Source organism: Caretta caretta, chromosome 18 (assembly GCF_965140235.1).
Source record: "Caretta caretta isolate rCarCar2 chromosome 18, rCarCar1.hap1, whole genome shotgun sequence".
Taxonomy (NCBI): domain Eukaryota; kingdom Metazoa; phylum Chordata; order Testudines; family Cheloniidae; genus Caretta; species Caretta caretta.
The window spans coordinates 12,767,783-12,782,998 of NC_134223.1; the positions used below are offsets into that span (position 1 = coordinate 12,767,783).

The 15,216-nt window shown below is 45.3% G+C and overlaps 1 protein-coding gene across 9 annotated transcripts in view; it reads right to left on the reverse strand.

Annotated features, from left to right (window-relative positions):
• KIF1B (kinesin family member 1B) overlaps positions 1-15,216 on the reverse strand; it is a 148,033-nt gene that overhangs the window by 22,534 nt on the left and 110,283 nt on the right. For all 9 annotated transcript variants that reach the window (XM_048825054.2, XM_048825056.2, XM_048825053.2 and 6 more), the window contains 8 exons: positions 14,560-14,722; positions 13,705-13,795; positions 11,478-11,596; positions 10,538-10,593; positions 6,640-6,748; positions 5,593-5,659; positions 4,095-4,179; positions 3,762-3,867 (listed from right to left, as the gene is read on the reverse strand). In XM_048825054.2, coding sequence (XP_048681011.2) covers positions 3,762-3,867; positions 4,095-4,179; positions 5,593-5,659; positions 6,640-6,748; positions 10,538-10,593; positions 11,478-11,596; positions 13,705-13,795; positions 14,560-14,722 — 796 coding nt within the window. The remainder of the gene's footprint in view (positions 1-3,761; positions 3,868-4,094; positions 4,180-5,592; positions 5,660-6,639; positions 6,749-10,537; positions 10,594-11,477; positions 11,597-13,704; positions 13,796-14,559; positions 14,723-15,216) is intronic.

Here is a 15,216-nt window from a genome sequence, read left to right on the forward strand (position 1 = left end):
TGATGGAGACTTTTGCACTTCTGCTTCTGTAGCTGAAGGGTAACTCTTCTGAGCCAAAGTACGTGCTGCTCTGGATTGCCCGACAGAGAAAATTCAGACTGGGTCCCCCTTACCCATACTCTGATGCTCTTATCCCTCACTTCTCAGCCGAAAGTGCAGCATGGTAATTACTGCACTCAGCTTGGTGTAGAGCTTCTTCCTCTGGGCCCTCAAATGGTCAGTTACTCGGCGGTCCATAAAATGTCTAAGAAGTTGGTGCCAAAACGTGCAATCCACATAATGCAGTCAGACAACGTGCACTAATCAGTGCTATGGTCAGTCAGTGCCTTGCCCCAGAGGAGAATTATAACTCCATAATGGAGACCCTTGGTACCTCGGACTAGCAAAGGTGAATTTTCATTTTCATGAAGCAGATGTAGCATTGATGGAAGAGGGCAGAGTGCAGGCAAGTGTTGCATGGGCTTCACTCACAAAGTGCCACTCAATCAGCAACTGCAATACCCCCTCTTCCATGTGAGTCAAGAACCACTTCTGAATATGGACCATCAGGTGCGCACATTGTTTGTCATGGGAGTAAAAACAGGGACTGGATCAAGCTCACTAAACTCCTCAGGCTGAGAACTCAAATGTAAACCAGGTCTCCAGAGATGGACCACAAGTGCACTAAAACTCCCCCACAAGCTTTGTGGTCTGTGCTGGTCAATAGAACTGACTCCACAGCTTTGTTAAGACCCAAAGAATAGAGACAGGAGTAATCATTGCTCAGCAGGGCAAAGCTACATCAGCAAAGTGAGGAAATGTGGGTGAACAAGTCAGTGCAATCCCAATCGCCAAGTGAAAGTGAGACTTCAACAGTCACGCTACTACATTTGTTCTGGTCGTGGGATGAATACATATACGCCTACCTCATCCAAACCAGATCTTGCTAAAACAAATAAGGAGGCAAAACAAACAAAAACTCAAAGTGAGCAAACCTCTTGTGCTTTCAATACAGAGAGCAGGTGACAAGTGATACCTGAGAGCGAGAGGAGGGCAGAACAAGGCAAAGCAAGGAAGAAGGTAGAAGCTGAAATGGGAATCTAAGGCTGATTTAGATTCCATTTTAAAGTGAACTTTAGTGTTAGAGTATAGGCAGCAGCAGTGCAAGTTCCCCCACACTGCTCAGCCAGCAAGCCTTGGCCATGAACTGGAGAAGCACTTGTCAGAGGGGAGACTAGTCAATGTCTCCTTTCAATTCTTGGCTTCTCAGCCCCTAGGCGGGCCAATTAATAGCCACTGCAATGATAATTTCAGGATGCAACAACAAATTAAGAATTGAATGCCATCAAACCATCACCTGATGGCAACAGGCTTTGTTCACTATCATCTTGGGCTAGATTTGAACCAGTAACCTGGCCATTCAGCCCCGGTCCTGGGACTTCCAATGTAGCAAATACGTTACAAGTAGTCGGAGATACTAAATGCTGGCCATGGTTGTCTGCTGACGGACAAAGAAGGAGAAGGGGGGAGGAGTTATGTTCTGTTTATACCTTTGAAAGAATGAAGCAAGGACCATTGTAAGCTGTCTCTGTTGAACAATGAAGGAAATTTGTCTTCATGTGTTCACCTACTGAACTGTACATGCACTAATTCCCAGCACACAAGGGAGGAGGAAATGTGCCACTCCCAGAAGAGCCAAGAGGTTTGCTGACGAAATCCACTAAAAACTAAAAGGGAAATGGCAGCAACACAAGTGAGACATAAAGCATTCTATTCCACAAGAACCTTTATGTGCAAAAGGAAACAAACAGAAAATACCTAGGCATATCCTTATCAAGAAAGAGCCTGTAAAAACATAGAAAGAGCTTTTGTTAGTGCAGCAAAAGGCAGAACAGAGAAGCAAAAGCTGAAAGGAGAAGAACAAGCAGACAAAAAACAGCAACCAGAAAACAAGTCTGCAGACGGTGAGCAAACAGAACACACATCCCTGACTGTGGCATTGGCCCCTCCTTGCTCCCCACCCCTCCACACACCTAGAAACCAAACTCTGGCATTTGGGGACAGACAGGGTACCAACTATACACAAGTGCTACTGGAGCCCTCACTCACCCCCATCCCACTTCCAAGAACCTAGATAGAGATTTTTGGGGCCATACTGCAATTTATTTGGAAGTAAGGAGCAAGGGAGGAGATGTGAAAATCTACTGCAAATCGAGTAGATCAGATGGGAATGAAGCAACTGTTCCCTCCCAGTCCAGTTATGCTGAAAGGTCAATGCCAAGATGCTAACAATTAAATCACATTAAAATGTATAAACAACAACTATCAGTGGGGTTATACGAATCCCTCCCTCAGAGCTATGAAATGATTTTAAGGTGCCTTTCCATCTCTCCTGAAGCTTTATTCCCTTTTGACTGACAGCTGTGCACGTTCTAAAGCTTTCCAAGGCCCACATTAATAGTCATGCTCACTGCTGCCTGTTTTTAAGAAATAGTCAGCATAAAATACCTAGGCTGACTACCAGGAGAATTTAGAGACTTATTCTATGACCATCAGAGAGAAAGAATTCAGTGGTGAACACTGGCAGCAGATGTCAGCCGTGAATGTCAGCCCACACAGAGCAATTTTTCTATTACAGAGTGCCCTTCAGATTTCTTACAAGACAAGAGGTAAAATCTCCATGTAAACCCTGTTTCTTCTCCCCACTTCCCTCCTCCTTTATAGAAAGGATTTACTCCCCCCTCAACCTAGAAAAAGTTACTCAATATTTTGGAGTTTTATTTTCACCTTGCACGAGATGAGACATTAGATGGTAATAGCCAAAATACCAGAGTTACAAAATTCAGTACTCACTGACACTAGGGGACAGCACCAGACCCAGTTAGTGACAATACAAAGTCCAGAGTAATCTGGAATTACTTTCTCCACCTAGACTATTGAAAACTGATGGCAGGCAGGCTGCAAATCATGTCCTCCCCCACCCCGTGCCTTAAAATCGGATGCAGAATCTGATTTTTCAGAAAGGTGTGTGTTTTCCTCCCAATTTCCCAGAAATTGACAGAAATAGAGAGGGAGTCAGTGACTTGGCTGATGTTCTGGAAGGGAGCGGCTCTGCCCACAATACAGAATTCTGCTTTGCAGCCCTTCGTTGCAGACCCTGAAGTACAGGACTATACAGTTCATGAAATCTCATTAACAATGCACCCCACAAGGACACCCTGAGCCACAAATCCTCCCTGGAAAGACTGCCCCGTCCCACAGTGAAGAATATTCACTTGGGGAGGATACCTCTGGCCCTGATAAGTGATGCTCAGAGCAACTGTTGAGAGTTAGATCCTCACTGGATGTAGGAATGAAGATTGCAGGTCGCCAGAGCTCCAATGAAACATTGCTTAAAGGCTGCTCTGATATCACAATACACAAGTACATTAGAGGAGCCAATTTGTGACATCTGCATAAATACACTTCACCCCCCGCCTCTCACCCCCGTGACTCACCAGTGGCACTGAAAAGCACAGACTAAGTTTATCAGAGCAGGAGTAATGTTTTAACACAACAGGCTTTGTTAGATCACTGTATGCTTGTTCCCACTGTAATGTAGGGATGTGCATGGCTGCCTGATTCACCCACGGGATTGTCCTTGTATTTTAAATTTCAATTTTTCAACTCCCAGGTGAAATGCTGATCCTCCTTTCCCACCATTCTTTCTTCCTCCTTTCATGGTGCTTATCAATGGAGAGAAGTAATGTAAATAGCCCCAAAAGGACTTTACATCTGCCTACCTGTTGGAGCTGTGAGAAGACTTCAGGTACTTTGCAGAGATTATATTCAAAGACAGAATGGCATCCACAGCAGCTTCATCTACCTCGGCTTTGTTTCTGATGCGTCCTGAAGATAAATGAATTTCAGTACCAATTAAACCTAACCGGAAAGGCTCTCAGAAGGAATTCTCATTGCCAAATGGCATTTTATACCGGAGGTTAAGACCTATAGCTCTAACAGTCAGTCTCAAACCGAGAGCTTTTCCCTCTGGATCCCCCTCAATAGGTGACACTACCCAACCTCTAGTCAGTAATTCATGATGATGATGGAAGGAACAACAGGGGGATACTCACCAACAACCAGTTCTCGCACATCTTTCCAGTGCAATTCACTGCCTCTCTCATGGATAATGGTGACTGTGATCCTACGCTGGATTCCCTGGTGGAGTTAAAAAGGCACAGCTTAGACTTTTTCTTTTTTTTTTTTATTAAATAAATCACTCCATTAAGTCATTTCCATAGGGAAACCATGGCTGAGAGATAAACATGTAAATCTCACCTGTCAGCAGGCTCATAATGGGAAACAAACTTCCATGCCCTTCTGGGCCCTGAATATAACCTAATACAGGAAGAATCTTTTCCTATTACAGAGCAGAACTCATCTTGTTCCCTTCACATACCACAAGGGGAAGTTTATTTCACCCAAAATACTCCTAGAACAGACTCTCTAAACTTCCAGGGAAGGTACATGTACCTTGAGGGTATATAGGAGTCAGTCTCACAAACCCTAGGAAATAATCAGATGTGTGCACATGACCACTTTGTATGCATATTCTTGAGATGGTGCTGGAGTTCCAGTACTGTGCAACCTCAGAGCTCCAGTGGTACCCATCTTGGGCCATGGAGTCTCCTTAAAGTGGGAGTGGACCTCTTTTTACTGGGTATTCCCAATGGGGACCTGCCCCAAAGGAGATATTCCCTTTTCTCCAAAGATCTGTTTTTTGTCCGATATGAGTCCACACCGGGACAGTTTCTGAAGATGGGGCCTGGGAGACAGTGGATTTAGAATTTACAGGGGCACTTCTGAACTGAAATGGAACTAGTCTAAGGGGGCTCCCTGTCCAAATCAGAAGCAGGTTGCATGGAGCAGCCTAACAAAGAAAGGTTAAGGCATGCCTCTCACCTTCCAACTTCTTTTAGAAAAGAATTTATATGTACAGCATTTGTTGGGGAGACAAAAATGGCATCTGGTGTGCCCAGCATTAATGGGTGTTACTGCCTCAAAGGAGGGACAATACGTAAGCCCCAATACCAGGAAGAACTTCACAACAAAAGAAAATCAAATAAGGTAGATAAACATCCCAAGCATGCTAACGGGAAACCATGCTAAATAAGCCATCGCTAACACACTAATATACACAAATATCTTCAAGTTTCTCTGGAAGAGTGCATCAAGATGCAAACACTGCTGAGCTCCATCTCGCAGCCAGAGGCAGTGAAAAGGAACGAAGAGGTGTCTGAGCCTGCACCACTCTATGCCTAGATACAGGAGCATGAGGACATTAAAGGTGCATGTGCAGCCCCACAGGGCACTGCTAGTCAAAAGATTCCAATCTTGAATGAGTACTAGGAGTGGAATATATATATGACTAAACACTTGAAAGAGCAGAATTTAGACGCCAAACTTCCTACCAACAAGACCCAAGAGCTATAGTAAGAGAGACAGACAGGTATGTGGTAAGACAGAACTAAAAGATAAAATGAATGTGAACTTCAGTATGTGAGACGTCTCCCCACTCCACACAAAAGGAGATAAGTATTTTAGCTGCCCCCTTCTAGCCTCTGTTAGTACCTGGTGAAGCAAGAACGTCCCCTGGCAGGGTAGACCTCCAGTGTGGTCAACAATAGCAGGGATGTATCTGTGTGAAACAAGAATGAACATCCTGGGTTAGAGAAGGTGCGTTTAACAGAGCAGGACACTAGATAATGCTGCTGCTTTGCTCTACCACCAACACACTCTTCTGTAGAATATCCTAATAAAAATAAGGCTGCTTCCAGTGACTCCAAAATCAGCCTCTCTACTGGACTTTAAATCATCATTAAGTATCACATCACATATTAACATTGCTTTGTAAAACTGCAAAATGACCCTATAATGTAGTTCCCAAAGGTCTGTTGGGGAACTCCCTCTATGTTGCAGGGTTAAACTCAATATAGTTCTTGTTAGAACAGGTTCAAAAAAGAACTAGATAAGTTCATGGAAGATAGGTCAATCAATGGCTATTAACCAGGATGGGCAGGGATGGTATCCCTAACCTCTGTTTGCCAGAAGCTAGGAATGGGCAACAGGGGATGGATCACTTGATCATGACCTGTTCTGTTCATTCCCTCTGGGGCACCTGGCATTGGCCACTGTCAGAAGACAGGATACTAGGCTAAATGGACCTTTGGTCTGACCTGGTATGGCAGTTCTTATGTTCTTGTTGGACTGACCTCTGGAGACTGAACTCTTTAGTTAACAAGAGACCAGGTCACATGATCTGTAGCTGCGCAAGCTTCCCCTGGGCACTGCTCTGCCAGTGTACCCAGCCGCTGACCTGAAGGGATCGCATCTAGGAGTGAGAAGGAAGGTCACTCTCCATACTTCTTCAGTTTTCGGCCACTCTGATTAGACTGCGAACAATGGGGCCAACTAATGCCAGTTGTGTCGCTGATACCTATTCACTGGGAACTGGATTGGGACCACTTTATTCCATACAAAACCAGGCATCTTACAGATGAGAATAGCCAAACGTTATAAACCTGGGCTGATCTAAATCAAAGACCTAAAGATGAAGGGATTCCCTCCCACAAGCCATTTTCCTTCTTTATACAAAAGAAAGATAAAAGTTGAACTCACTCTCCTGTTGGCTCCAGCTCGCTGATCTCAAACCAGACAAGGAGGTCGTATTTGCTCATGCTCTGGCCCAGGTTAGTTTTGCTCATAGTGTTTAGCTTTGTGGCTGGCACTTAAAAGAATACAAAAATTGTTCACAAAAACTGCACACAGGTAATGGCTATTACAGTACTTTGGTTCCACAATGTAATTTCAGTGCTTCTTATCACATCAAAGCAGTGTAATATTTCTACCTATGTATGTGCAGGTCATATGGCAAAGACACCTGCAGTCAAAAAGGCAGGAAGAAAACTTCAGTCACAGGCTTGTCTATGGAACCAAGGTGTCTAGTTTTAAACCCACAGTGCTCCCCCAATCCAAGTGACTTTACAAGCAGTTAGGAGACTGACTGGCAATTATGAAGCACTATTTGTTTGAGAGATTTCACTACTCCAGCAAAAACTGAGAAAAGATTACTAAATTCCCTACATGTAAATACAAGGAAGTGTAACCCTTCCACCACCCCTATACTGCTCAAATACTGCACCAGACCCTGCAAGATAGGTGGTCATTACCTAGTGCAGTAAGGGACATGTTTTATATAATCTGTAGAGGCTCTAACAAACCTGATCCCATTAGGCCATTCACACCATGAAGGAAAGGTGGGCATTTATAGCACTTTCCCCCAAACTACTGCTTGGCAAAATGTTGGCACTTGACAGGTTACAAAGAAAGAAATGAACTCTAACTAGGAGAAAGTTGTGAAAACAGGCAACCTCTGCAGATTCATACATGGGAGAATCCTAAGCCACCTCAAAGATCCATTTTTGGAACAGGTTAACCTAAAGCATAGTTTAGAATCATTAAATGTGGCAGGGAAGTCAGATGCTTCAGAGTGTTCTCAAACGACATCCCAACACGTAGGTCCTTTCTGACCTATACTGAGACCCGTTTTTAAAGAGAGTTCCAACATGCACGTGTGGAATTCAGGGATCTGTTCATATGTACTCCTGCATCACAGTTCTGAATCTCTGAATGAAAGGAGCAAGTCAAGATCCGAAGGATTCCTGCAGAAATTTAAGGTTGATGCACTTTCTACTGGACCTGTCGGTATTTTAGATGATTCTTGCTGTTAGTGACTTCACTTTACTGCACACAGTAGTACACGCAGCTGGGATTGCTAACATACAGTATGGGCATGTGCACATAAGGGAATTTAACAGGAGTTATTCCTGAGCAAAAGTCCTGGAAGCCTTGGCTTCCTATATTTCAGTATTACTAGTAAATTAGTGCTTCAAGACTCACTAGCTTTACAGGGATACCTTAACTCCTCAAATACTGAATGGACAAATAGTGCTTCTAGTAACTGGTAATCACAGGAAATGGTCAGGTTCTAGCAATACTCCAGTCTTCCCCTCTTTGAGGCCATGTCTACACAGCCCTGCAGTTCAAACTACAGGGGTGCGAACTGCAGTGCACACTAGTGTGCTGTGCTCTAACTATCCCATCTAGATACTGTGGAATTAAAAGGTACCTCATTTGCATTAATTTAGTCCTATTTAAAACAGGACTATGGGCTTGTTTACACTGGAAACACTACAGCTGCAGCGCTTCAGTGTAAACGCTACCTATGCTGATGGAAGGAGTTATCAGCATAGGTAATCCTTCTCCCTGAGAGGAAGTAGCTAGGTCAACAGAATTCTTTCGTCAATCTAGTGCTGTCTATACCAGGAGTTCGTTTGGCTTACCTACATCATTCCAGAGTGTGGATTTTTCACATCTCTGAGCGACACTGCTGGGCCGATTGAACTTTTTAGTGTAGACTAGGCCTTGGTTAACGCCACCTAGATACCTTTTATTCTGCACCCATAGCATCCCCATGGGTGAGCTACAGTGCAGTACACTCGTGCAACCCTGTAATTCACCTGGCTGTAGTCTGAACTGCAGGGCTATGTAGACAAGCCCTACGTTTACACAATTTCTTTTTACCATTTCCCCTACCTCCACTTTGCCTCCCTACTCTATTCTTGGGAGCGGACAAGGTACTTATGCAGGTTCTGTTCCTCCGCACCCTAAATACAGGAGAGTGTTCAACTTTGCAACTTTCTCCCCATTCCCTTGGTTTTAATGTTTATTTAGTTGTTTTAATAAATACAGTCAATGTTTTCTGTAGCCTCTCAAGGCTCCATCCCACCATTTATTGAAGATAAGCCTTAATTTAGTGTTCTTTAGGTTCTCCCATTCCTGCCTCAGCCTCTCTTCATTTTCATAATATCTCAATTACAACCCACTGATAAGAGACAAAAATCCAGCTTTACAGGTTGAGATGCCTGTGTATGCACGCAAGATAGGTAATTCTTTCAGAATATGAGATTTGTGTTCTGTCTACTCCTTGTTCAGATAACCGAATAGTTAACACAAAGGTGCAGAAAGACTTTACTACAAGAATGAAAGAAGTACACAGCAGGCCAAGACTGTCATGCTAGGTAGTGAGCTCCAGTGACATCACTTGCTCTCCCTCATTCATGCCTTAAGTAGCTGACATCACCCTCTTACACCCCCACCATACCACCAAAACAACAGCTGCAGCTGTGCTCATAGCCTCCATGAGCTCATGACAGCTGGACTCAGAGCTGTTGATGCTAGTCAGGAGGAAGGTCAGGGACACAGACCACTGAAGTCTGAACCAAGCAGAAGAATTCAGCTGCACCAGAAAAGAAAACCCAACACACTAAGTCAGGTTTGAAAATTTATGCGCAGGCCTGTTCTAAAAATATTCATGGGCTGGGTCAGCAAGATAAAGATTGGGTCTACTCCAACCCAAACAGCTGACTTTTAGGTAGGGGGGAAATGAAGCTAGATAATGGTAAGCAGGAAGGAGAATTTTTACAGAACCTCAAAAGAAAATGCCCTCTACCCCTCAATTTTATAACTTACTACATAATACTTTGCACCTTGCATCTAATGATCTCAAAGCACTTTACAAAGGGCAAGGGATAAATATTCCTATTTTACAGATGGGACAACTGAGACTGAGCAAAGTTAGGTGACAAAGTCACAATAAATCAGTGGCAGAGCTGGGAGTGGCATACAAATTCAGACTCCCCATACTCTGCTGTAGACACTAGATGTTGCTTATTCTAGAAGCTTCATCACTCCACAACGACCACAGAACCCAAGGTAGTTTCTGGTACTCAGCCCACCACAGGGTAAAAGTGTGGACAAACTGCTTTGGGGTCAAGATTAGGAGTTATTTCTACATCTACCGTAGATCGAATTTGACTACTAACCATCTCTTTTGGGAACCCGCTCACTTTGACAGCTGGGAACAGGCAGAAAAAGAAAAGGTGGCAGCTGGTCAGCCCCATCCTGGAATGCAGCCACAGCCGAGGATGCAAGCACATTGGCGTGCTCAGACAGCGTGTTCAGCACATGCACATTTACATAGCCAGACATGAGATACCTAATCAACTCAATTTTTCTCTCATGGTCTGAAAAGGGAATGGAGAACAAAAATGGGAGTGATGGAGATAAGCAGGTGATGGGAACAAGGGAAAGGAGATAAAAGGACAGAGGGGAAAAAAAGAAAAAAGTTCAACATGCACAGTTAAATTAAAGAAAATTGAGGGATCATTTCAGCAAGGTTGGCTTAGTGCATGAAAGTGCAAGCAACATTAGAAAAAGCAGAGCAGAATGATTCATAGATGCAACTCTCTCCCCGACTGCCCTCAGAAACGCTTTTGCTTTGAGATGAGGTTGAACACCTGGGAAGGAACACAGCCAGTGAGGATGTTCCAATGCCCTTTGCACTGCTTATTCATTTTATTTCTCAGTTTCAAAATGACTGCGGTTCTGAATATTTCACACCCTAGTTCTACGTGATGAGTTTACAGACACCTACATAGAACATGTTTGTTCTCACCTGGCTTTGAGAGAGGCATGGGAGGTGGAAAGAATCGTCGGGATGGCTGAGGAGGGCTGCAGAGAAAGGGGAGCAGTTACTTCTGGTGTTTCTCACCTGTTTCTCACCCAGGGATCTCTGAACACTCTACAAAAAAACAGTGAGCCTCACAACCCTATGAGGCAGATACATACAACCTCCATTCTACAAAGAAGGTAACAAGTACAGATGTGCCCAATCTCACATGGGACATGTCTGGAACATACATAAGCCAGGACTCATTGCCCTGCTCCAGCGCACACACACACACACACACCCCTTTTTCCATTCCAGCTCAATTTTGCACAGCTTTAAGCAAAGATGGATTACCTTTTAATATTTTCAACTGCCCTTTCCCTAGTCTCTACTCAAGGGAAAACAGGAAGAGAGATGCATTTCCTGAAAATGACTTTATACAAGGATACAAACCTCGGCTGGTTCTTCCCTTTAACACCAGCATATGGTTCCTCTTTGCAGCTACTGTCTCCACCAATCCAAGCCAAACCCAGGAATCCATGCATCATCCTTTCCCCTCACACCAAAGAGCAAGAGGACTAGGAAACCCTTCCCTGACTCAGAACATTTAAGGTGCTCAGCAACCTTGGCTGCTGTGCTTCTGGAAGTCATGAGGAGTTTGAAGCAAGTTTCATTTTGCACAGGGTTCTTTTTGGCTTTAAATATGTATTCTTATCACCTACGTGGCACGCATTATGCGGGTGAGCGGGGCTGTCACTTGTCTAGTATTAGAATCTGCTTAGGGCACACTTGGGACAAATGCTAAGTAGCAAGACTTCCATGCGAGACATGGAATTCAGGAAGCAAAGGGATGGGGTATGTGGTGTCTACTTCCCATTCAAGATTTATTCCTTCCGCTGAGAGGTATGAGGGGGAAGGACACTTGTACTTCTGAACTGGTCAATACCTATTGAGATCCTGTCCCTGCAGATGGAGAGGGTGCTGCTGATAGTGCCCAAAGACTTCAAACACAATAGGCTTAGTTTTGATGTACTCCACGAAAGATTCTGTCACTTCCACAGCAATCTAGCAAAAAAGGAAAGGAAAGGAGTCAGGGCAGAGATCAAATGAAAACCTTACAACTGCCAAGATTAGAGTCCAGGGTTCTACATTTCTTATCCAGTGGCTGATAGCTTGACTAGAGCCAATCCCAGCAAAGGGAGCCACATACTCAGTGACAGGTTTCAGAGGAGCAGCCGTGTTAGTCTGTATTCGCAAAAATAAGAGGAGTACTAGTGGCACCTTAGAGACTAACCAATTTATTTGAGCATAAGCTTTCATGAGCTACAGCTCACTTCATCGGATGCATAAAAGTGGAAAATGCAGTGAGGATATTTTTATACACACAGACCATGAAAAAATGGGTGTTTATCACTTCAAAAGGTTTTCTCTCCCCCCACCCCACTCTCCTGCTGGTAATAGCTTATCTAAAGTGATCACTCTCCTTACAATGTGTATGATAAGGAAGGCGGGCCATTTCCAGCACAAATCCAGGTTCTCTCCCCCCACCCCACTCTCCTGCTGGTAATAGTAAGGAGAGTGACCACTTTAGATAAGCTTAAAATTGAAGACCTTTTAGAACCCGTGGAGGGACAACCGGTTCTAAAAGGGCTTCTAAATTTAACCGGCCAAAAGTGGCACCTTAGGCACCAACTCCACAGGTGCTCCAGCCCTGGAGCACCCAGGGGAATATTTGGTGGGTGCAGAGCACCCACCAGCAGCTCCCCGGCCCCAGCTCACCTCCGCTCAGCCTCCACCTCCTCCCCTGAACACACTGGCCCGCTCTGCTTCTCCCCCCTCCCGGCTTCCCGCAAATCAGCTGTTCATGCGGGAAGCCAGGGCAGGCTGAGAAGCAAGCGGCTCCCGCTCAGGCCCAGGGAGGCGGAGGTGAGCTGGGGTGGGGGGGAGGGGGTGCGTGCAGGGGAACTGCTCCCCACCCCAGCTCACCTCCACCACCCTCGGCTTGAGTGGGAAGCCGTGGCCTGCTTCTCAGCCCTCCCTGGCTTCCCGCCGAACAGCTGATTCGCAAGAAGCCGCGGGGGGGGGGGAGGGGGCGGCATGGAGAAGCAGAGCAGGGCGGCGCATTCAGGGGAAGAGGCAGAGCAGAGATGAGGTGAGCTGGGGCCAGGCGCGGAGTGGGGAGCTGCCGGTGGGGGCTCTGCACCCACCAATTTTCCCCATGGGTGCTCCAGCCCCGGAACACCCAGGAAGTCGGCGCCTAAGGCGCCACTTTTGATGTGATTGGAGGGGGAATGGCCGCTCCCTCTGCTTCCCGCCTAGCTACGCTCCCCCACCCATAGGAGCCAGAGGGACCTGCCAGATCTTCCTGGGAGCTGCCCTAGGTAAGCACCGCCTGGACTCCCCACCTCACCCCCCAGCAGGTGCCTCTGGCTCTTAGGGGTGGGGTGGGCACCCACTACGGTGGCCCATGAGACCCTCCTGCCCAGTTCTGGGAGCAGTCAGGGGACTGGGGGGGGTGGAGGTGGATGGGGCAGGGGTCCCACGGGGTGGGCAATGACCCCCTCGTGGGGTAAGGAGGGAACCAGTTTTTAAGATTTTGGCAGCTCATCACTGCACATACTTAACACCTGAAATGAAGTAAGGTATGACAATTAACAGTTACAGGAGAAAAATCCCCTGGACCTAAGCACTCGTCAGTTAAGAAAAAGTAGGAAACTATTTGTAACAAGATGGTTGCCCTACATGTAAGACTACACACTATCAATTTGGAAGCCTGAACATGGCTTTTCCCGTTTACACTTTCTATTCCCCTGTAATGCAAACTCTAGAGAGGTTTTTATTGCACTTCCCAATATTCTGATGGGTGAAATGGAAGCACAAGGAATTCAGAACTAAAGGAAGGGAGAAGATTCATATAGCCTCTACACACACTTCCTTAAATGCTCTGTAATTTACTAATAGGCACTATGCTCTACACAAAGAATTATATCACTCATTTGATCACTCCCCCTCTGTTTATTCATCTGTATTCCCCACCGCTTTCCTGCACATGCCTCACTGAGGAGGCTGACAGGAAGGCTACAAGCATTCCCCAGCACTGAAATCAGCCTAAAATACCACTGTATTATGGACACTCACTCACGCTTCATACAGAATCACTAAGCTTCACTTACATTCTGAACATGGTAAAACCCAAGAGGACTCCCCCGGCCATTGTTTTTGAGAGGTTCAGTAGAGAAAGCTTCATCGTGTCGATGTAAAAAACTAAAAGAAACCAAAACAGATCAAATTAGTGAAAACTGCTCAGCTATGAGCTCCACCCCTTAGAGAAACCTGCACATCTCTGCTCTGCTGGCCACCTTTTAGGCCTTGACCAATCTTATTTAGGCCGGTTTATTCTAGAAAACTTTGGGGCTCCCTCTACTGTTTTACTGGTTTGTATGTTTGCTAACTCCTCTTCTCATCCTTATTCTTTGGAATCTAAATGGGGACAGAGCTCTCATTTGAGAGCGGCTGAATTTGCCCTAATTCCAGACCATTTGATTCAAGCTGGGTGTATACATGGGATGGTTTTAATTTTAAAGTTATACATAGGTATCATTATCTGGTGCTTAAATGCCCACTGATTTGGACCTTATAAATGTAATAAATATAAACCAATTTACTGAGTATTAGGACTTTAGACTTCTATAACACTTTTCATTAGAGGACCTCAAAGACTCTTCTACAAAAGACCTTGGGATGCCTAGGACAAGAGGCATTGGATGTGTGGCTTTTAAAAGTTGATTCTTATTCCCTTTCTACAAAGCTTTACTCCCTGATGCCATGTTAACACAAAGCAGATGTTTGGTCAGGGCACATGATCTGATGGCTACACAGATTTCTGGCTCCCCTCCCACAGGACACTGCCACACTGACTCCTAAAAATCACTCCAGTTTTATCTCCATTTTCCCAGTATCTAGCATCAGTTACCCCTCTTCACTGCAGAAGTCTTCCCCACCCTGTACTACCAAGGAGAGATTCTTACTTGAACTGACAGAAGATATCTGCATATTCTGGGAGGATGCCACTGGCCTGCAGCACTGTCACACGGAAGGTGAACACACTACCCAGTTTCAGGTGGTCGCCAGCCTCCTCGGTAAACCCTTCCATCACCATCTTCCCATCCAACAAAGTGCCTGACTTCAGGTCTTAAAGAGACACAAAGACCTCCCGTCAAATATTCAGATTTACTACATCTACAGATACTTGACCCAGCAAAGGAGGGATTTAATCCCTCACCCCCAAACACCTGCTGTCCGGTAGTTTATCTACCAAAGGATTTTTCAAAGCCTTAATTCACAGTACATGCAGCTTCACTAGTGGTAGCACTGATAAAAGTGGTAGGGTAGTCAAGGCTCAAGTATTGTTCCAAAGCGTCTAACAACTCAGAGCACGGTTAGGTGACAGTGGTAAAGGTGCCTGGGTTCTTCTGAACCTTGTCTACACTATAGTCATCACCAAGGCTACCACCTACCAAGCTGCACCTGAAAAATTAATTATAAAAAAATCCTGGTGTAGACAAGACACAGTGATCCCAACGAAGTGCAGAGTTCACTGGTAGCACAATGTGGGGACAGTGCAGGTTTCACAGAGTTTGCTTCTCACCCAAGGTGGGGACACTAGAGTTGCAAGAGAGGGGTGC